Source organism: Tenrec ecaudatus, chromosome 9, assembly GCF_050624435.1.
Source record: "Tenrec ecaudatus isolate mTenEca1 chromosome 9, mTenEca1.hap1, whole genome shotgun sequence".
Lineage (NCBI taxonomy): Eukaryota > Metazoa > Chordata > Mammalia > Afrosoricida > Tenrecidae > Tenrec > Tenrec ecaudatus.
In genome coordinates this window covers 83391361-83414873 of record NC_134538.1, presented here as the reverse complement: position 1 = coordinate 83414873, position 23513 = coordinate 83391361, and the positions used below count along the sequence as shown (strand labels likewise).

General features: G+C 46.4%; 1 protein-coding gene across 4 annotated transcripts in view; it reads right to left on the bottom strand.

Moving 5' to 3' along the window:
- The window catches only part of OSBPL3 (oxysterol binding protein like 3), a 235460-nt gene that overhangs the window by 30375 nt on the left and 181572 nt on the right, over nt 1-23513 (bottom strand). For 2 of the 4 annotated variants that reach the window (XM_075558278.1, XM_075558279.1), the window contains 5 exons: nt 20875-20982; nt 12314-12448; nt 10966-11059; nt 5894-6144; nt 612-749 (listed from right to left, as the gene is read on the bottom strand). In XM_075558278.1, coding sequence (XP_075414393.1) covers nt 612-749; nt 5894-6144; nt 10966-11059; nt 12314-12448; nt 20875-20982 — 726 coding nt within the window. The remainder of the gene's footprint in view (nt 1-611; nt 750-5893; nt 6145-10965; nt 11060-12313; nt 12449-20874; nt 20983-23513) is intronic. The other 2 variants (XM_075558280.1, XM_075558281.1) reach the window with 1 other exon arrangement.

Here is a 23513-nt window from a genome sequence, read left to right as displayed (position 1 = left end):
TAGCTACAAGGCTAGCAGTTTGGAACCTTGGGAGAAACGTGGCTTTTTCTACTCCCGTACAGATCGACAACCTGAGAACCCCACAGCGGCATTTCTCCTGTGTCCGACAGGGTCGCCATATGCTGGCGTTGACTTGATCCACTAGAGGAGGGCAGGCATGCCCAGCAGCTGGGGCCATGATGGGCACCCGGCATAAGCTCCAAGACTAATGATGGTCTGAACGGTGCAGGGACGTATGCTTCCCTTAAACTGTAGTCAAGAATGCATTTCTTCGGTGCTACTTATTTTGGTGGTGGTGGTGGTGCGTGTGTGTGCATGATCTAGGATGATGGGTCAACAAGTTAAATCACTAAATCGCAAGCATGAAAAGGCTCCAAGGTCTGTAAGAGTCCTCTGACGGCGCTGGCCGCTGGAAGGATGTCGCCCTGACGCCGTGGGCAGTGGCTCGGTGTCAGGAGAGGGAACTCGATACTTCTCTTCCTGTCTAGCAGCACAAGAATCATCTCGGTTTCTTTGAAGCCAGGGGAGGGTGGGAAATAAATATTTCAGGAGCACCCTTCATGAGAGCTATAAGCAACCCCACTCATGACACCAACCAAGTATATATTCACCTGTTCGGAGAAAAACCGGAAGCCCTTGTCCTCACGAATACATTCGTACGTTTCTCCAAGCACGGGATTAAACGGCTTGCTCCCAGCTCGGAAGTAGCTGGATGCGTATGCTGATACCGCAAAGGCTGCCACATACACCTAGGGCAGACAGGAAAGCACTTTCTGTTATTTCTGTTTCACATGACAGGGAACCAAACACCTGTTTCTCTTCCTACATTTTTCTTTTTATCTCCCCCTCCCACCCACCCCCCACCAAAAGTTGAAGATCTGTGTCAGAAGCAGGTTCAAACAATGTCCATTTTCCCCCGAAACAAATTAACCTATGAATTCAGCGCTGCCCACTTGTTCTGATGCCTGTGTTGGCAGAGGCTGGCAAGAAGGCAGTGAAAAAAAGATGCCCTTGTGGCAGTTACATAATCTCCTGTCAACTTGTGAAGGGGTGGAGTCTAGCCTGTCAATCAGGTCATAGCCAATCAGGTCATAGACTGTGGGAATGGCCTTCTCCTGAGGATTCTGGGAACTCCTGTCTTCTTCCCTGGAGTCAGGACACACTTTCTCTGCTTGGTCTTCCTGCTGACAAGCCACATGGGGCTATGCTGATGGGGCCAGAGCCCTGGAACTGGAGGAGCCACGTGGAGACCCACACCAGTGCAGAGATGCTTTTACCACCACTGGATCCATAAGACTTTCCACCCACTGGATGGTGATCTTCCTGCATTCGGCTTCATTGCATGTGTTGCATGAATCTGAAGAGGGATTTATAGACTGGTATCGAACATATGGGCTAATCTCAGACTTACGGACCTGATCTGGACTGGGATGGACTGATTTCTCAATATATAATTGCTCTTTTACATAAAGCTCTCTCTTACACACATGAGTGTCTATGAATTTGTTTCTCTAGTTTACTGGACGAACACCGCTCCACGAGATGCGTCCACACAGTGGCTGCAACAATGAGGTCAAACAGAACAAGCATGGTGAGGCTGGGGCAGGACCGCTGTGCTTCCCTTCTGTTGTACAAAGGGTCATCGTGGATGGGAGCCAATTCGACGACACCTAACAGCAATGCCAAGATCGAGATGATGATGTTTACAAATCCTGACACGTGCAGAGAAGGCTCTGGGGGGTAGGGTGGGAAGGAGCACTGAGACATTTTAAAAAGCCAGACTTCCTTCACAGTTTAAGAGTCAGCATCATCATGCTCAAGGGTTCACTCTTCGATACTGGAGAAAACAAAAAGCTCTGCCCGGTGATGCAGTGGTTTATGCGTTGGGCTGTGAGCCACATGGTCAGCAGTTCAAAACCACCAGCAGCTCCTCGGGGGCAAGACTGGGATTTCTACTCCCATAAAGTCAGAGTCTGGGACCCCCCCCAGGGGGTCACTCTGGTGCAGCGAGAGTAGTGAGACGAAAGACAATCTGAGTCCAGAAACCAACCAGGTGATGATAGAACACAGGCCCTTTGAAAGAGTTCTGTTTCTTCTTTTTTTATTTTTTTTTCTGGGCAGAAACACAAAACCAACCAACCAACCTAAAGGGAAACAGGACAACTGCAGATGAATGTGGTGTGTGCAGCCCTGCCTGGCCCCCGACAAGGCTCTCGCCGCGCCGGCCAGCTCTCTCCGACACTTGTCCCTCAAGGCTCCAAAGACACTCATGTTCCTTTTACCTTCTGCCGCCCCTTCCTTCTGTTTTCCTTTCATCCTTGTCCTGCCTCCCTTCCTTTCTTTGTGTTTGCCAAACATAAGTTAGAAAAGTGAAAGCTAAACCCAACGAACTCAACTCAAACCCACAGCCACTGCCTCGCTGCAGACTCCGGGGAGGGCAGCACAAAGGGCCCCTGTAGGTCTCTGCAGACCCACACGAGCTGGACACCCTCCGCTGGGGCCCGGGGAGAGGCTGGTGCTTTCGAACTGTTGACCTGTGCAACCCAAATGGTAAGAACAAACTTTACTTTTTCATACTGAGCAACAAACTCAGGGTTCTCTCCTCCCATCGAACGTAATGAAGGTCCGAGCGACTGAGCCAAGCTGGCTGCCCTTCACAACGTTCTAGCAGCGGCGAGTCCTGTGAACCGTGACGACCCCAGGTGTGTGTCACAGCGGAACTGTGTTCCACAGGGATTTCAAGACTGGGTTTTCCAAGTTCGGTTTCCCACCTTTCTTCAGGGAACCTTTGGTTGAACTTAACCCTCTGACCTTTCAGTTCGCTGCTGAGTGTGTCCATCCATTGCATGAACCAGGGGAGGCTGCTTCTTAAATGTGCACCAGTCAGGTCATCTTTCTTACCCTTCTGCCAGACTTTGGTATTCGCCACAGAAGCGTCCAATGGACGACCTAACAGGGCAGACGGCTCTGGATGCTGGTCAGCATCCACGATGCACTAAGCTCCAGTCAGGCCCGTCTGTCCATGACTGTCTTTGTTCTTGAATCCCGGGTGTCCTCCCTCTCTCACAGGGTATTGCTAACCAGGAATGTCACACTGTCATGCTACCTGCTGAACAGGCAGGTCACAGTGAGGTCAGCTGGCATGCTGAGTCAACCCTGACTCATCCCTCAGTTTAAAACAGAACCTCTGGAGACACAGTGAGGGAATTGTGCCGGATCTGACCCACCACACAGGTGCGAAACACGAAGGGCAGTCATGCAACAGAGCAGCAAGGGGAGCAAAGCAATGAGGAATCCCATAAATAGACTGGGGGGGGGCAGGGTGTGGCACCTCATCAGATTCCATCGGAAAACACTCATAAAGGTCAAAAGGCAGACCTGGAACTATTTATAGTCTTTCCTTTTTTGTTGTTGTTTTGTTTTTGTTATTGTTTTTGCATGTCTATCGAGATAAGATAGGCGGGATAAACAATCCTGAGGAGAAAAGAACAGATGGTTTGGTTCCAAAGGGACATGGGAGAGGGGGAGGCAGGGGAAAGGAAGGGGAGAGCCAACAAACCCAAGGACAATGGAAAAACAAATGATCTACAATCAATGGCGAGGAGGGGTACAGGATGCTGGTGGGGCTTGATCAAGTGCAATGGAGCCAAGAGGAATTAATGAAAGTGGGACAAGAGGAAAGTAAAAGGAAACAGAGGATAGCGCTAGGAGGCAAAGGACATTAATAGAGGTATAAATACAGGAATGCACATATGTAAATATATATATAATGATAGGGAAATAGATCTATATACATATATATTCAATGTTAAGGTAGCAGAAGGACATTGGGTCTCTACTCAAGTACTACCTCAATGCAAGAACACTTTGTTCTAATAACCTGGCATTCTGTGATGCTCACCTTCCTGACACGATTGCTGAAGACAAAATGGGTGCATCGCAAATATGCTGAAGAAAGCTGAGGGTACCTGGCTATCAAAAGATAGCCTGGGGTCTTAAAGGCTTAAAGATAAACAAGCAGCCATCTAGCTGAGAAGCAACAAAACCCACATGAAAGAATGACACCAGCCTGTGTGATCACGAGGTACCGACAGAAGCAGGTCTAAGGCATCAAAGACCCACAACAAAAAATCATATCCATGTGAATGAGGGGGAGGGCAGAGTGGAGACCCACAGCCCATGTGTACACAATTGAACATCCCCTTACAGAAGGGTCACAAGGAAGAGATGAGCTAGTCAGGGTGCAGTACAGCACCGATGAAACGCACAACTTTCCTCTAGTTCTTTAATGCTTCCTTCCCTCACCCCCAACTATCATGACCCCAATTCTACCTTACTACTCTGGGTAGATCAGAGCATGTGCACGGGTACAGAGAAGAGCTCACAACACAGGGAATCCAGGACAGATAAACCCCTCGGGATCAAGATGGAGAGTAGAGATACCAGGAGGGTAAGGGAAAGGGGGCTAGAAAGGGGGAACCAATCACAATGAATGATGTCTAACCCCATCCCCAGGGAGATGAACAACAGAAAATTGGGTGAAGGGAGATAGCAGTTGGTGTAAGACATGAAAAAAATAATTATAAATTATCAAGGGTTCACGAGGGAGGCAGGGTGGGGGCAAAATGAGCTGATACCAAGGGCTTGAGTAGAAAGAAAATGCGTTTTGAAAATGATGATGGCAACATATGTACAAATGTGCTTGGCACGATGGGTGTATGTATGGATTGTGGTAAGAGCCCCAAATAAAATGATTAAAAACCAACAACAAAAAACCAGAACCGCAGCTGAGGGAGAGGGAACAGGAGTGCACCCTCCTTTGGGGTGGCGACATGGGATAACTGATACAAGGGCACAGGGTGACCCGCAGAAAACCCAGTGAACCCGACGCACCGGGAAAATTCCTTCCACTGCTGCCTCAAGCTTGCCCTTCCTAATGAGCCATGCTTGGGGGAGCGGTCTTCCCTTGAACTTCTCAAGGTCAGCTACACTAACCCTGATCGGACATCCTGAGGGTCTCTCCTATGCTCTCTTAACTTGCCAGGAGCACAAATCCCCCTCAAGAACCCTGTCATCCTCCACGTTAGCTGTTTTTCCCCTTAAAGAAAAGCGCTGCCCACAAACACTGACTTTAATACTGTGCGTTTGAAGTCATTTGCCTGCCTTTCCTGGGCGGGGATGCCCAGGGAACGAGTCAGCAAGAAGATGAGCGAAGCCCAGCGTGTCTGTCAGTCCTACCCTTCTGCTCCAAGTCTCCAGAAGAGAAGGCTCTTTGAGGGGAATGCCCCAGAGACTGCAGAATGGCTGCGGATGAGGATCCTGACTAGAGAACTCAAGACAGATCCACTGTTTATTTTTTCTTCTTAAACTTACTCTATAGAAATAAAAGGCTGGGCAGGAGAAGGAGAAGAAACATCTTTTTTTTTAATGCAGAAACTTCCCCTGTGATTATTTCCTCCAAATCTAAGCTCTGCTGGGACACTTAATAAAAATAAACAAAAACCATTCTTAAGGGAAATTTACCCCGAAAGAGAAAAACAGCTCGAGAAATTAAATTCTGTCCACCCCGGTTAGTAAAAATAAACACGCAGACAGCCCTAAAGACAGGTTCCACCCAGGCCTTTCAGGCACTCTCCTGGCAGGCTGTGGGAGACCGAGGTGGTACCAACCCACGGAACAGAACGATCTCAGCCACCGTATGTCACAGAGAAACCCCAGACGGCAAATCCTGACAAGGTGACCGGAAAACGTCAGGCAGAGGGGCCTAGACCGGGAGAAGAAACGAAGCAACGGGAGTACAAACTGGAAGGAGCTCACCTCTCCCGACGCCCATCTTGGCACCTTGGGGTGCTCTGATGGGCTAAGGGCAGTGCCGTTGGAAGGGGCTTCTTACCATCCTTTCCAAGGGGTTTGGGATCTGGGCGGCCTTGTCCAGAAGCTCGCTGTACTCCAGCTCCTCGCAGAGCCTCTGCAGCGTGTTCAGGGGCTCGTTCAACTCCACCGGCATCGCCACTTTGGACAGGTCCTTCCCGATGTTGTTTCTCAGGATGTTCCACAGGCTGATGGTACTTGTGTTGGGGCATGGGGCTGGCAGGCACGTCCTTCTTTTGGCTCTCCCTTCCCGGCCACTTTCAAGACCAGGCCCTGAAATGGAAAGATTTAAAGCTCCACGAAGCTTCCTATTTTATTCTTTTTAAAAATACGTCCATCAAAACGTACCCCCCACTGACACTCACTTTCACCACTGAACTCCGTATCCAGAATAGGACCGAAACAAGCAAAAGATGTCTGAGCGCTACATGTGCTGAACCACGGACACCAAAACCCTCAGAAGTTACTGGCAAGGAGGCATGCTGGTCTCCCCTCGGAAGCTCATTCCTCGTACTTTCTGCACACTGGAAATCGGATGGCGGTGCACAGAGCAGATAACTGCCTTTTCTACACCTTCCAGTTTTCATTGTACATTAGGTGTGTGTGTGTGGGGGGGGGGTTACATTTCTGGTGATCAGCTCTGTAGTCAATGGTTTAAACTGCTAATCAAATAGTTTACCCTTCACACACAACTTCTTTAAAAAAAATCATTTTATTGGGGGTTCGTACAGCTCTTATCACAACCCACACATACCTTCATTGTGTACAGACAATTGCTTAAAAAAAAAACAACTTTTGACTCCTTAGCAGCCATTTATTTTTCAGTGTATTTTCATGTCGCATTTTCTCTGTCCGTATAGCTCCTGCTGTATAGGGTTTATATTCTGTCTACCCAGTTAATGTAAGTATCCTTTAAAATTCCTCTCACCCACCATTCTGAAGGACATGACACATACCCCATTGCACAAGCACGCCGTCCTTCAGTGAACCATCACCCACGGGTGACTTCAGACGTCTCAGTATTTTGCTACGATGGGAACGACACTGTCGTGATGATTCACACCCTGGGCATTCGGCAGCGGCGCTGATGGTTTTATCAGCATACAAGACATGGGGTACTCAGGTCAGAAACTATGAACCTTGTTAGACTTTGGGGCCGTGCGATCAGGCTGTTTCTCAAAAGGTGGCCTCGGCGCACACATTTACCTGCCACAGACGCAAGTCAGCTTTCCAAGTTTATCGTCATTCGTTGCTAAAGTCCAGGTGGGCACTGTTCGCTCCTTACTTTAACTTTCGGTTTTAGAAATCTTCGTGTGGTTTCAGGATGCTTTCAGGACTACCTCTTTTTATCCCCCCTTGAATTGTCTGCTTCCTATTCCTGTATGTTGTTACTAGCTGCCCTGGAGTGGATACTGACTCATAGGGGCCTGCATACCAGGGAAGGAAACCCTGCCTGACCTTGAGCCATCTTCACCGTCACTGCTGTGTCTGCGCCCATTGTCATATCCCCCCGTCAATCTCGCTGAAGGGCTTCTTCTTTTGCACTCACTCCGCTGGACTAAGCGGAATTTATCTATCCAGGGGTCAGTCCTCTTGGTCACATGTACCAAGTATGTGAGACTGGGGTCAGCCAGAAAGCAGCATCTCTGTCCTTCAGCACCGGAGGGAGGTCTTCTGCACAAGCATGCTCAAGGCAACATGCCTTTGATCTCTTGACTGCAGCTACCAGGGGTGTTCGACTGGTAGTCTGCTTCCAAAATCCTTTGCTAGTGAAAATCCTTTGGATATATATAGGAAGACCAGATATTGTAAAAAATGATTGGGATTAAATATATGTAACAAATGTTTATCCTTTTCACCATTTTAAGTGTGGAATTCAGTGACATTAATTACTTGAAGTGGGGAGTTGGAGCAGAGACACCAAACCCATCTGTAGAGAATAGGACATCCCCTCACAGAAGCGTCACAAGGAAGGGATGAGTCAACCAGGGCACAATAAAGCACCGATGACACACAATATTCCTCTGGTTCCTTGAGGCTTCCTCACCCTTCACTACCATGACCCCAGTGCTGCCTCTCACTTCGGACTAGACCGGAGCATGCGCACAGGTACAGATAGGAGCTCACAACACGGAATTCAGGTCAGACAAAGCCCTCAGGAACAGTCCTCAGGAGTAGCAATACCAGGAGGGGAGGGAGAAGGGAAGGAGAGAAGGGGCAGAAAGGGGGAACCAATTGCAATGATCAGTGCATAACCACCCCGCCCCCCAGGGGGATGAAGAACAGAAACGTGGGTGAAGGGAGACAGCGGTTGGTGTAAGATATGAAGATAATAATAACATAATTTATCAAGGGTTCACAAGGGTGGAAGGGTGGGTAAAGGAGGGAAAAAAGAGGAGTTGATACCAAAGGCTCAAATAGAAAATGTCTAGAAAATGATGATGGCAACATATATATATGGATATGCTTAACACAACTGATATAGGGATTGTTATAAAAGCTATGAGGCTCCAATAAAATGATCTCAAAAATAAAATAATTTTTTAAAATTTAAAAAAAATTAATTAAAAAAATAAAATAATTACTTCAAGAGTTTTCACCACCTAGAAAGCTTAAAATTCCATCCATAATATTTCAGTCTCCCAGCCTCTGATCTCACTAACCAATTTTTGTCTCAATACACTCACCTATTCTAGATATTTCATGGATGTGGAATCATCCAATATGCATCCTCTTGTACCTGACTTGTTCAGCGTAATCTTCTCAAGGTTCACCCATGTCCCAGCATGCATCGAACTTCATTTCTCTTTCCGGCTAAATAGTACTGACAAGGTCACGAAGACCCAGCTATGCTTTGGTGTTTAGGTCATTGATCATTTTAGCTAATTTTTAAATATCACGTAGGGGTCCAACTTGATTGGTTTACATGTGGAGATCCAGTGTTCCAGTACAATATGTTGAAGGGACTAGGAACGGTCTTGACCCGCTGGTTGAAAATGAAGTGGCTGTAGATGATGGGTTTAATTCTGGACTCTCGATTCGGTTCCCGTATTTATCTTTATGCCAGACCCATCCTGCTTTGATTATGGTGGCTCCGTAGTAAATTCTGAAAGACGACAGTGTTGAGACTTCCAACTTTGTTCCTTTTTAATCTAGTTTGGAATATTCAGGGTTCCTTTGGTCTCCATGTGAATTTCAGGTTCATTTTTTCCAATTCTACAAATAGGCCCTTGAAATTTTGATAGCAACTGCATTGAATCTGTAGGTAACTTTGGCTGGTACAGATATTTCAACAATTGTAAGTCCAGTTCAATTCACGGACAAGAGTATCTTTTCATTTATTTATATATCTTTAATATCTGTGAGTAATGGGTCCCATGATTTAAAAAAATACATGAACATGAAGCATTTTAAATATATAGTGCTTACTACATGCTCAAAGAAATTCTAGTGTAATCATTTATCAAGGTCTTGGTCCAATTATATTTCCTTTTGTAGGCAAAATTATAAGTCAAAACACAAAGGTTATTTCTATATCCAACCTTCTCAGTACAGTTCTGATCTTTAGAAATTTGATTCTCCTCGGAACATGTCAACTGGACACCATCTCAAGTATTCAGACCCTGGTGAAGAACACTCAAATACTGGCCTTTGCTCAGTGCTGGTTACAGCTAGGGCAACTCTGACCTCTGAAGTTCCCATAGGTCTCAAAGGGAAGGAGGATTTTTCCAGTCTGCCCCAACCACAGGGGGAGTGTCAATTTAGCACGTGTGCCTCTTTGCCAGGGCTGTGGGTGAGGCTTCTGCATTTCTTATTTTGCCTCCTTGATTTTCTAGTAAAACAAGTAGCATATACACTTGCTACGCTACTGTATTATTAGCCTTTTCTTTCAGCCCACTGGTTCTTAAGACTGTTCCACAGGGGGATTCATCTCTGCAGAAAGAATTTAACTAAAATAGAGATGTCTATTTATTTAATTTTAAATCATGTTATTGGGGGCAGATGTTTAAACTATCAGCTGTGGTACTGAGGGGGTGCTTCCCTGGAAGATAGTTAAAACGACCTGCCTTTTATCGCCGTGTGGTGGTTCCTAAAGCGAAGGCTGGTTGGCTTTGTCACTTATTTCATGTAGCATTGAACTGAAAGCATTGGGAAACTGAAAGATTATCCAGCAGAGGCCTTTTCTTCTTGATAAAAAAATTGGTGTTTGCGGTGTCCATTGCAGGGACAAACCTAGCGACTTCAAGATACACTGAGAGCCAAGTCTTGGGGAATCTGATCCTAAAGGATTTGTGCCAAAGGATTACCCAAATGTGTGGGTTCTTCTGAAGGAATTCCTAAACAGGCTTGCATCAGAGTTGGTTGGAAATAACCAGAAAGTCTGGAGACCCCATAGTTTGAGCTGCCGTTAGAAAATCCCACTTCCTTTGCCCCCTGGATGCACACTAGATCTGCTCCATAGGGGCTTCCAGGGCGTTGCCTTTTGGAAAGAGACCACTAACCTGGTCTTCTAAGGGGTCTTTGGTGGGTTTAAATCATCCAGCTTTCCTCTACAGCTGGAGTGCTTAACTATTTGTGCCATTCAAGGACTTCTATTGTTTTAAAAAACAGAAAAACATGATGAGATAATAGCTTTCCTGGTTGTCAATTTCCTCTGGGAATCAACTGGTAAATGGCACACATTCTAGTCTTGCTGTTTTCAAATGTGCTACCATGAAGAATCTGAATCTTGGGTGCTACTGTAGCCTGATAGAATTCTTAAATTATAAACTCCCCCACCCTAGACCCCCTCAGGTCAGAGTTCTAGTCTAGCATGCTTGCTAAGAGAATGTCTGACTGCCCAAGTGCCTTCCATAAGTGGAATACTCTCATTTTGTGAAAGGACATTTTGCACAAGTAGACGAATGCATAAGTGAACACATCTGCCACTTGGTAGTGCCGTGTCCGCAGTAAGATGACAAAGTCCTCAGGGTGGGGACTAAACTTTCTGATAGCGTGCTTGGTACAGATCTGGCTAGCAGCAGACACTCCATTCATGCCGATTAGTATCTAGAAAGAGCCACATTTTCATAGATGAACTAATTTAAATCTTACCCAAAGTCTGTCTCTCATTGTCTAAATCATTACTGAGGTTGTCTATGGAAAGGTTATCGCTTATGTCGCTGACATAGGAGTCATCGTCAGAAATCTAGGAGAAAGAAGAAATAATTTTCGTTAATGTAAGAGTAATCAAGAGCCTGATGGTCATAAAACAATTTCTCAAACTGACCAAATATTACTTGACTCCCACATTACAAATTGATAACCATAATCTCGAATACTGTTTTCATGGAGGGCTCTACACCTATCTGCCGTGGAGGAATTCACAGCAAGTGCCTGTCATTTAAAATATTACCTTCTTGATTACTTGTCACAAGGAAAAAAATGCTTGCTATAAAAAAATTTTGTATTACCTCAGACAACATTTTCAGAATTTGTTGAAATTTGTCTATAATTGGTCTTTGCACTACTTGTGAGAGGAGAAATGAATTTGTCTGGAACTAAAATAGAAACAAACTTGTTGTGGCTAAATGCCATGGTGTTTGTATCTGGCGCCTACTGGCCGTGTGTGACAGAGGACCATGATCCTACAGGGTTTTCTTGGCTACCATGTTTCCAGAAGCAGCCAGCAGGTCTTTCTCCAGAGGGATGGCGTGGTAGGTTCGAACTGTCAACCTTTCAGTCAGCACTTGAGCACTATCCATTCTAAGGGGCAATAGTAAGAGCCCACCCTTGCATGCAAGAATGCTAACTGACACACCTGCCAGTAGAGGAGCCTTGGTGGTACAGGGGTTACCCTTTGGACTCTTAACCTCAAGGTCAGCAGTTCAAACCACCAGCCCCTTGTACTTTCTTCTCCCATAAAGAGTCCCAGTCTCTGACACCCACTGAGGAAATTCTACCCTTTCCTATGAATTGGCATCAACTTGATAGCAGTTAGTTTTTCCTTTTTTTTAGAAGTAAATACAATTCTTGTGCATCAATTAAAACATTATTATATACCTACTTCCATGTAATTAACCTAATAGAATGTCCTATAAAAACAGAACAACAACAGAAAAGAGGATGTTAATTTCTTTTCCTGTAGTGGAAATTTAATCTCAAATTGTTAAAAGTCAAAAGGACAAACTTATCAATGAAAAGAAGTATAATGATTGAAGGCACAGAAAAGAGGGACAACTGAAACATTTTTCGCATGCACAAACTCTTTTCTTTCTTTTTAAAGACTTTTGTATCATCTTGTATTCTTGAGGTACAAGGTCTGAGAAAGATCCCCAGTGTGCAAATGGTGGAGAAGGGGTCTTGAGTTTAGCGTTTCTTTAACTATGGGCATGCACTAAACCAGGGAAGCAACGAGGCGACAAAGACGCGGCAAGACACCCACTGAAAACCATGTTCAAACCTCGTTTTCTGAGGAGCTTGGCGATAAGAGAACTTCCTGTGCGTCAAAAAACTCCGACATGGAGTCGGTGATGGAGAGCCTGCTCTCATTGGACAGCTGATGGACCAGAGCTCGGTTTTCATCTCTCAAGTTCTCCTAGTTGGGAAGAAGAAGAAAAAAAAAGTTAAAGAAACTCACATATGGCCAGCAAACGATCCTTGAACTAACTACAAGCTTTTCTTTTGTGAAAAAAAAAAGAAACTCACATATTTAGAAACAAGCTCACGAGAAACAAAATAAACACACGATTTAGTGGCATGTTACACCAGGTCACAGGCCCATGCAAACAAGCAACTCCCAGCAGGGATCCGCTCCGAGAAGTAAACCCCACACGAATCACAATGAAATTATTAGCTCTTCCAAGAAATGGGCACCCCACTTCCAGGCACAATCACAGTGCACGCACACGAAACTTATCTCAAAACAGAAAGCGACTCTCCGCGTCCAACTGATGGGTATTTGTTCATTTAAATAAGGGAGACAAATTCAAACACTCTCTGAATCATATCCTTACTCCCCACCACTGCAGGATGTCGCTTTTCATTCTAAAATTCTCTCCGGACTGTACTGCTTGGCTGGCTCAGAGAACCTATCTTCCTTCAGCTCTATGCCTCCACAGAAGAGGCTGCCTCTGCGCTGCCCCTGGTGCACCAAGAGTGCCTGTTTGCTCCAGAAGTGCCCTCGGTGGGCGGGGGATGAGTCATTATTCATACATGGAAAGATAAATTCTTGTTGTCTGTCTCCACAATGGCTCTGCAAGGGAGGAAGATTCCCAACTCCCTTTATAGGCCTAACCAGACAACACAATACCACTACTTTCTAATCCTACCTGGCCCTCATTCCCCACCCTACTGAATAGGCAGCTGTACTTCTGTGGGTCTACATTTTCCCTCGGGGAAGGGCCTAAATGCTTTAGGTGTGCTGGCCATTGTATTTCCAAATGAAAATGCAATTCAACTCAAGTCAAACGGCTTTACCCATCCATATCCTATTCTGGCCTTGGAGAGACATACTTATGAATAGGACGAGGTTTCTGACTTGAATGAGTGGGTGCAGAGACCACACCCTACAGTGGTGGGCTGGCTCCAGGGCTGTAGAATCGGATAGGAAGCTGCTATCTTACCAGCTCTACTTTGGGGGAGGGCTTTCAGAGATGGCATTTGACTTGGCCTTGAGGATTAAGAGCAGAGTCACAGCAAGATGATTCAATGCCTTCCAATAGAAGACTCTTCCTCAAGATCTCCAACAATGGCGCATCTTTTGTGGGGCCGATAAAGAAGCTACTTCCCCTGTCATGTGTATCTGGTACCTGAATCTCATGGTCATTTGGGGAAGGAATCCTAACAGAGGTTTTGTCCTGCCAGGAAGTTCCTTGAGGTCATGAGCTATCCCCAAGTTTCATAAAAAGTATGCCCAAGTAGGGGAGGTTATGACAGGGGCAGGAGGATCATAATTAATCATGGAAAGTGGTCTATTTATGAAATGTTTACACTGGAAACACTTAGGACTGTGCATTCTTTTCTCTTTGTTCCATCCTAAATAAGATTGATGAGACAACCCATTTTAACATCCAGTCTCAACAAAGTAGGACTGCTGCCTAGACTAACAGAGATCCCTCAACGGATCCATAAATGAGTATGCAAGCGGTCACCTTGCAGGGAAAGTCTCTCTCCTCAAAGGCTATTGACCTGGGGACACTGAGCGCCACTAACGCTCATTTCAATGGGATTGCCCGCATCTCTGACGTGCCGCATAAAAAGGGAATGATGTATTTACTGGTTTTACTCACTAATTTATAAGCGGTCACTCCTGGCCTCTCTGTATCTCTCTTATCTTAGACTGATGGGGCAGGAGAATGTCTTGGCTGGCTAAAGAAAATAAGCCAAGCCCCCAGCCCTTTCTGCTAGCGTTATTCTCGCAACTGCCTATGAAGACCCACTGAAAACCTGCCGTGTGGTTAATTACAATAGGGCTCTTCCGCCAAAGTCTTCCAGGCTGCGATGCATTGCAGTAACTCCTCGCCTCCATACCCTGGCTACAGTCCCGGGAGCCTGTGGAGTGAGCTATCTGTCACGCTCCTGAGGCAGGATGACACCTGGGTTCCCCACTGTAGGAGAGGGCGTGGGGCAAGTCACCACGCTTGCTTTCCTCAGGGGCGTCGTCAGCAGATGACCTGTCACCTTTGATATCCATGTTAAAACAAGAACTAACTTGCTCTCTTAAGATGGTCCCTTGATAGGTACCGTGTCAACTTCCCACTTAATTGAGAAAAGCAGGAGGCTGGGCGCACAGAACTAAGACTAGACTTGGCAGACCTAATAGGTGCCGAAGTGATCAGTGTGTCCCCTCCCTAACCTTTTGATGTCAGAAGGCAGATCCGTGGATGTGGACAATAAGTCATCTTTGTGACGGATCGTGTGCAGAATACTACTGTTGAGGCCCAGTAATGAACATCAATCAGGTGCCAATTGCTGTCCTGAGACTGCTGGCCCCGGGAACAAGGGTGGCCAGCTTTGGGAGGTGACTCTGCTCTGCTCCTTTGCTTGTCTGAGCAAGTGAGACCTTTCACTGTTGGATGTTCTTGATTCTGCAGCTGCACTGAGCAACTTTGGCAAAGCTGAACCTCATATTCTGGACCCCGTGTCGAGGCTGCCTTGGTTCTTAAGACTTGAGCTGGTGGTTTTAGCCTGACTCATCTCCCAGGTTTGGAGGCCTTGTGAGTAAACAAACCAACTTGGTATGAACTTAAAGAACCTTCCAGACGGATGTCTGAACTATATATTTGGGGCTAGACATCCTGAATTGTAGATCCCTGCCACTGAGGGAGAAAGCTTAGGGGAGGGGTGGTGGTTGATATCAGGGATAATGGCGTACATTAGCATTTTGGGAAAATGGGACACTTAATTTCCACCCCATTAGAACCTGCCTTGGACCAATCCTTCAAAAAAAGTATTTCTGCAAAGCCCAATCAGCACAATAAGCCCCATGAACCAACACAGTATCTTGCACAATCCAGACCTTCATTTATTAATACCCTAACCTACCCGGTCAAGTCAATATTTCCCCTTCAAGTGTGGAAGGACTGAGCAGAAGTCTCTATATCTTCACATTATAAAAAGTTAAATAAACAAAGCAACGTAAGCAGGACAGCCACACCATGGCCTACTTCAACATGAAGTTCATGTGTTGCCACAAGAGGACTGGCTTCTCCACCGGCCCGACTTCCCTGTACATGCTCTGGAAGCAGAGGTGTGCTACAGGGAGGTCTCTGGCAGGGAAGATAGGCGGGATTTTCAGCAGCATTAGCATGTGGCCCACGGCCAAGAACAAAGGAGACCTGGACACCAAAGGCCTGCTGTGCAGTCTGCCAGGATCCACTGACTGCTGGATGCATTGAGCCCCCCAGGGCCCCTTGCTCTGCCTCCCTCCTGCTGAATGGGGTCTTAGAGCGAAGGAGGCAGGGGTGGGGGTGGGCACATCGGGACTCTCTTCCAGATGGTTGCATTTAGGCCAGTAAATCCTCAGCGGGGGGGGGGGGGGGGGGTATGGGAAGTGGAAGTAAAATGCCACTTCAAGCCTTATCACCCAGAAGAGGCCTCTATTCACCTATTACTGGATCCTTTCTTTTGAAACTATTTGTGGATAAATGCTTTTTAATTCGAAAAACTGGGATCCAACTACAGAGAGGCTGAACAGTCTGCTGTATTCACTCACATTTGTTGACATTAGTGGTCCGGGTTGGGCTGCTAACCCCAAGGTCTGCAGTTCAAAACCACTCGCTGCTCCTTGGAAGATGGGGCTTTCTATTTCTGTAAAGCTTTAGTGTCAGAAACCCACAGGGTCAGTTCTACTCTGTCCTATAGAGCTGCCATGAGTCAGAAGTGACTTAGCAGTGCGCCAGGGTTTTGAGTACACACGCTAGTGACCATTCCCCTTTGTTAGAAGGGAAGGTGTTTCAGCACCTGCAATGAGGATGGACGTCTCTGTAAACAGGTCTTTGTCTGTCTCATTTTTTCCCTAGCATCACTCCTTACAAATGGAATTACTGACATTTTTAAAGCTGGGGGGGGGGGGTATGGTCTAATTAAAGTGCCAACTAAGGGAACCCTTGCTTTCTCTACATCCCATATGGCACTCACTACTATAAAGGGAAAAAATGTGCTAATCTGTTTTAATTTGAATTTGTGTAAGGATGAGATTTTTCCCCTATCTTTTAAAAAATCTAGCCGCATTTTCCCCTGCAGATATCAACCTTAGGGGGTGATGGGTGCCTGGAACCTCCTTGTCTTCTTTGTACCTTCTTGTGAATCAATAATCACACAAAAATTTAAACTTAAGAAACTAGCTGCATGTCTCTCTTTTTAAAGAACGATGTCTTTTTAAATTTCATTTTCTGTTGATGTCTTGTGATATACTGCTTACACACACACACACACACACACACAGAATGTTTTCACAAATAGTTTCAACTTTAGTCTCTTAGCCCTTCACCTGCCATCCAACGTTTGATTCCATCATTGTTATTTTCCCCACTCTAATACAGGCAGCAGTCAGACCAAGGAATTTATCATCAGCATCTTGGTACTTTACATTATGGCATCTTGGTACTTTACATGATGGAAGAAGCACCTGTCCTCACATGGAACCTTGTTGATGACAGTTTTGTCCAAGGGGATGTCCACGGGCTACCTTGTGGGCATGAGGTGATTATGGTTCTAAACCTCACAAAGACTTGGTCTTCTTGCGCGTGGTCGCTGTCCCTCTGTAGGGACAGCAGTGGATGCCAGCCACTAGGACATGCTGTGCGGGCAACCTGGGGCGCCATCATCAACGCTCTTGACGACAGCTTCGTGGCCACACCAGCACCACCTTCCTGCCCTCCTTTGACAGCAGCTTCGCAGGCCTCCCTCATATCACGTACTGAACGCCGCTTCCCCAGGTCCCCCGTGGGTTTTGCTGCCTCTTCTAGCATCTGCTGTTTCCTCTCCACATAGAATGTTTATTTCCGACCAGGTTATTCTGTTCTTGTCTCACACCATTGCCACTTTGGTTTAACTACTGTAGCTTTACTGGGTGCTTTACTTCCTGGATCGGCAAACCCGTCCTTACTACGCAGCAGGGAGATGCGGTTGAGAGGACAAGGTCTTTGGGCTCATTAGATGCAGCTTTAAATCCCAGCTGGGTCTCCTGCTGGTGCTGTGTCCTGGGTAGAGGGACTTAACTTCTCCTTCTTTGGCTTCAGTTTCTTGTCTCAGAAGTGAAACTACTCCACACCTCAGACTAACCAACCGTCTGAGATCAAAAGGGCAGCATTTAGGCAAAAAGCTTAGGGAAAGGTGGAGGAATGGAAGCCGGAAACAGGATGGTGGTGGGATCCATGCTGTGCCACTGGGGGGGACGCTGTGATGGGTGAAACAAGCTATTGGAGGATCTGCTCCGTAACCCTTCACCCCATCCACAATGAAAAGTTCTATATAAAAAAAAAAAACAACCCCAAAACAATATGATCTTTAACCTTTATAATAATGAAAAGTTCCAGACGGAAATAATAGCGCTACCGCCATGACTTCCCAGCGGCATGCTGGGGCTGTCCTAAGAAAGGCACCCGAACACCCCGGGAATATAGGAGGCCGGAGGGGAGTGGAGGCCAGTTCCCTCCGTGTGCATTTTCTTTGCATGGTCTACCTATTCCGTTTCTTAAATCAGCTTTAGTATCGGCAGCCTTGGACACCAAAAGTCGTGCGGCCCTTTGGCTGGAATTTAAACTATTACAAACTAATCTAATCACGGCAACTTGATGACATATTGAGGACCATGAAGTGGATGAGCTTGTGAAGTTCCGGGGTGGGGTGAGGGTGGGGTGGAGGCGATCTCTGGCAGACCAGAGAGGATTTTAGAATTCAAGTGCATACAATGGATGTGTAGATTGTGAAAAGAGCTGCAAGAACCCTCAATAAAATGATCAGTAAAAAAATTCAAGTGTACAGGTCCAACGTAGAAGATGAGTAATTGGTGGAGGTGATGACAGCGAGCCAGTCCTAGACACGGCGCGACCACCCGTCCTAAGTTGTTGTTCCCAGCGCGCGCGAGGAGCTGGGGTGTCAGCTGACAAAATAAACTGGAGAGAAGGTTCCAGACTCTGGGGAAATCTGTGCACATTTACTCGCTGATGGAGTTCCTGGAAGCAACAATGGGCTTTCTTTTGCTGGGAAAGCCAGCCTGAATCGCTCAGTGCAAAGCACACGGGCACTGAAGGAGGAGGTCGGTAAACGAGGTGTCCCAGCACTGAGCGGAGGTTCGAGAGGCAGCGTTTGGAGGCAGGAGTTGGAGGGACGTTATTCCTATCCCTTCAAGGATGAGTCATCTCATTTAAGCCTTCAAGCGCCATTACGTCTGAGTTCAGTTCTAAAACTGTGCATCTTAAACGAGCTGGGATTTGGCTGTCCTTTCCAAATCACCAAAAGCGCACAGCATATACGCAGAGCGTAATCTCATTACAAACAAAACGAATCAAAAAATGTCAACCGCCATTGACCTATTTAACTCTCTGTAGTTTACAAAGGAATATTTTTAAAGGTAAATACGGCCCGAAAAAAAATACTTAAAATGTAAATACTGTGGCCTCTGGCAGGAGGCGATTCTCAGTGGTAGCAGGGCTTGGTGATGGGGTTGCTTTATGCAGTGAATGTGCAGATTCAGGAGGGGGACTCTCTTCACCTAAGCCTAAATCCAAGGCCATCAAGAGCAGTAAGGGTTAGATGCTTCATCCTGTGGGTGGTTTGGTTTATGTCGGGGTCAAAGTAATTAAAACCTGACCTCTTGGAAAAGTGAGTTGCAGAGGAACACCCCCTTGGACCACCGTGGATGCCCCAGAGCAGGAAGAGCCATCCCAGCCTCCATGAAGAGGGTAGCTCGCCCCTCAGAAGAAAAGGAGTCTTGTCAGTTCTTGGCAGAAACTCTTCCTCTGTGTCCTGACTGGCTTCAAATTCTAATCTCCCCATTGCCCGACACAATACCGTCTCTAAACAGTGAAGGTGTGGCGTGAGGGCTTTACTTTCTTTAAGACTTATTGCCAAAAGAGTAAGGTGACACACCTCTATCCGTTACCATCACTTTACCTGTGATTGATGGTGACCTCCTGTGTGTCAGAGTGTAACTGTGCTCAACAGCCTTCTCAAAAAAAAATCTAACTATATCTACCTATCTATCTATCTATCTATATATATATACATTATATATAATATATAAATATACATTATATAAATAAATTAATAAACATATAATATATAATACATAATAAATAAATATGAATATATAAATATATCTATCCTCTATCTATGTCTATGTAGATAGATAGAGCTTATTGTTGTGGAAAGTATACACAACAGAACATAAACTTATCCCAGTTTCTACATGTACAAGGCAGTGACACTGATGCTATTCAAGTTGTATCATCCTCAGCCTCCTTTCTAAGCTGTTCTCTCTCCATGAAAATAGCCTCAATAACCATGAAGGTTCTTATCTGACCTTTGGGGACTGTGGTTGTTGAACTGATCTTAAAAGAGCACGATGCTCGGGACAGAGATTCCTTCCTAGGTAAATTCCTGCGTGACCGTGGAGTTGCCAGTGGCTGGTTTTTCAGAAGTCCACCACCAGCCTTTCTTCCAGCGGTGGGGTGGGTTCAAAACTCTACCCTTGCTGTTAGCCGCTGCACTCATTACCCATTGACACTCCCTAGAAGCTCCAAAGTGAAGCATTAGGAATCCGTTTTAAAATCTCTCTCTCTCTCTCTCACACACACACCCTTTGTATATCATGATCCTTGTTTCTAATCGTGAATGCAATCTACTCTGTTAAGGAGAACGACTAGAATATCTGAATCATGTAAACATACGGCCTAAAACCCACTTTAACCTTCTTTGTTCTTGTGCGTGTATCTATTTATTTTTATGGCAATCCGCTTGTCGCTTTGTCAGATTTCTCCTTTGAAACACGTTCAACAGAACGTTTGGGTAAACTTCCCAAATCTTGAGTCAAGACCATTTTAACGAACAATCTAGGAACTGACCAAAGCGTCTTAATGCAATATATTGTTTTCTTTTCCTCGGAGACTACAGCTGTGTTCTTCTCTTTCTAATCATTATAAGAAAAATCAAAAAGGGTGGGGGCTTCTTAGAGAAGGAGCCAGGGAAGTGGGCATGGGGACATGATTGGTGGGAACACGAGGTGTCTTCAGAAATGGGAAATGGAAGTGTGGTCTCTGGAGAGTTCCCACTCTGACACTACATAACGGCAGGAGGCTAGAAAGGAGGAGAACAGGAGACACAAATACAAGAAGAGAAAGGTCCAGAAGGAAAAGGAGCCCCAGAAAGCCTTGAACCCAAAGACCCCGATCCTTGCAATAACCGTCGGGAGCACCAAAGAAGGGGCTGGGGGTGGTGAGACAGGCAGGCCGTGCAAGCAGACAGAGGGAGTCACAGAGGGGCGGCGCTGAGACAGTACAGACAAGGAACCTTACCCACCTCGGCCAGGCTGTCTCCCAACTGGGCAACAGCAGGAGGGTCGAGGAGCAGGGACTCGGCATGGATTCTGCGTAAGCGCTCTTTAAGATCTGTGTTTTGTGCTAGGGCCTGGAACATGTTAAAAATAGTGGGGCCACGTTAATAAAGGGAGGTTTCAGAAGAAAGGCACAGCGTGGGCCTCGCAGGAGAGGGGTCTGTGGGCCTGAGGCTGCTCTCGGGGATGGAGCGCCCAGGACCTTTCCCAGGCTTTCTCCTTGAAAACTGTCCAAACAGGTCTGGCGATAAGAAACAGTAAACTCAGGATTGACTCCTCCCTACACTCCCTTCCAGGCAGAGGAAAAGGAATTAGGAAAACCAGACCCTTATAGCTTTTTGTTAGGATTAGTGATTCCTCCCCATCCCCATTCCCTCTTTTCCTAATAATCCCAGGATTCTCTCATCCTTGAAGGAAGATGCTGCTGTTTCCACCCGCCTGTGAGGGAGAGTATTTTAGAGTTATTTGGTTATGAGATCTGTTGAATTAGACTTTAGACAATGTTCTGGTAAGTAGGTATCTATAGAGGATTATTTCACTTTTCTACCATGTGGTGGTTAATTGTTTTATTCATTCTCCAGGAGTAGGGCTTTTTTCTTTTTTAAGTGAAAAGCAACAACAAAACCAACTAAAATAAACCAAAAAGCTCACTTACCTGGAGAGGGGAGGAGCGTGGCCCGGGGATGGTAGGGGTGAGTTGTGGACACACATGAGCCCCCCCAGAACCTCTATGATTTGTCCCTGCACAAGTCCCATTCCCCACCCCAACCTCCTAGCCAGGAGGGAAGTGGTTCAAAGGTCAAAGAAAATGCTTCCGCTCCACTCTGGTTTTCCTGTGCACTGGATAGCCCCCTGCTTTCTCAGTAAGAGGGCAAGGTCAGGGGATTGTCCGGCCGGCACATACACTGGTGATATGGGCCCTCACACACACACCCAGCTGCCTGACTGCCCAGCTCTCTTTCTAAGAAGCAGAGTCTGGTCCATCCACGCACGCTCCACCTGCTGAGCGCACAGAAGGATGTGGCCCTGCATCTCAAACAAGGTTTCTGACTTCATTTGGTATGGGTCATCTGAGACTCTCTGGAGCGGTTTTAAAAAACATTTAAAAGACCCTGAATCCCACAGCCGCATCCAATGCTCCCTAAGGGAGCACTTGCTTTCTTCCGGTCAACGTGTCACTAGTAGGGCCATCCTAACCTGGCCCCCACATGTTTTGAAACTGATGGTGGTAGCGACTACACAAGGCTGCCTGACGTGACTGAAGGGTTGACGGCGTGATGTATGGATTACGTCCTCCTCAAAAGTTTGCAAAAGAATTAAGTGGGGAAAATGTGCGGTTCTAGGAGCTTCTTTTTTTGGAAGTCACACCCGATGCGTCAACTTCCATTGTGACAGCCCTGGGGCAGCTCTAAAACATTTTATTTTAAAAACAAGTCTTGAACTCTCGCAGCAATCTAAAAGAAAAGGGCCCTGGTGTCGTAGCGGATGACAAGGTGGGTTGCCACTGCAGTGTCAGCAGTTTGAAACCAGCAGCCTCTCTGCAGGAGAGCAAGGAGGCTCGCTGTTCCCACAAAGCTGTGCAGCCGTGGAAACCCACACAGGCATTGCTGAGAGCTGAACAGACTCAGTGGCAGTGACTGACAGAAGCCAAAAGACCACTCTTGTGGGGTCAGTGAATTATTGACTATGGCTCTTCTGGCCAACGTCTCTAACTTTCACCAAACAATCTAATCCTGCTTGGGCCTGGTTAGAATGGTGGGGGAAGATACTGATAGGATTCCCTGGAATGTCCTCCTGTTGGGTTTTAAATGATCCCCCTGGGTAGCGGGGTGAGGGGGTGGGGTGGATTTCATTACCAGCAAGAGCCAGGAATAGGGTGCATCCTTCCGGACCAGAGATCCAGGCATAGCGAACCTCTTGGATCCAGAAGACAGCTATAACATCAGAGGAGCAACAGCAGAACCAGGAGCCCCAGCGTGGAACGGAGTGGTGGACATCCCAACCCAAGGAGCAAGCAAAGCTGAGTGTGTGTGTAGGAGGCTGGTTGCGGAGTGGGGCGCCACTGGACACTCAATCGGGGAAGCTGGTTGGGCTTGCTGACCCACGGAACTGGAGCTGCATGCCTTTGGGCTGCGGCTGACAGAAGTGGGGTGCTTCTGTGCACCGAATTCAGGGAGCTGGGTTGGCTGACCCAATAGCTTAAGCGGAATGCCTTTAGGTTGAGGCATTTATTAGCAGACCTGAAAGAACTTTGTAACGTGCCCTAATAAACAACTCAACCCTGAGCATTTTCCACTGGCATTGTAACTTGTTAACTTCCCTAATAAAGCCTTAATCACAAAGTTTGTCTATGGGTTCTGTGTAGCCATTGGAATGGATATTAGATCCTAGAGGTATAAAACAGAGAACATTAATTAAGACAACACAACTTTTTACTTTGAATTTCTGAAATCCTGCACATGGGTGGATAATGAATTCATTAACAGGTAAGAACAGCTTTGGCCTCGGTTATCATGGTCCAGTGGTTCCCAATGGCCTCTATTAGGTGAGCAGCTTAGCAAGAGGGGGCTAGACCTGCACGGGGAAAGGTCTGAGGACGGGGAGA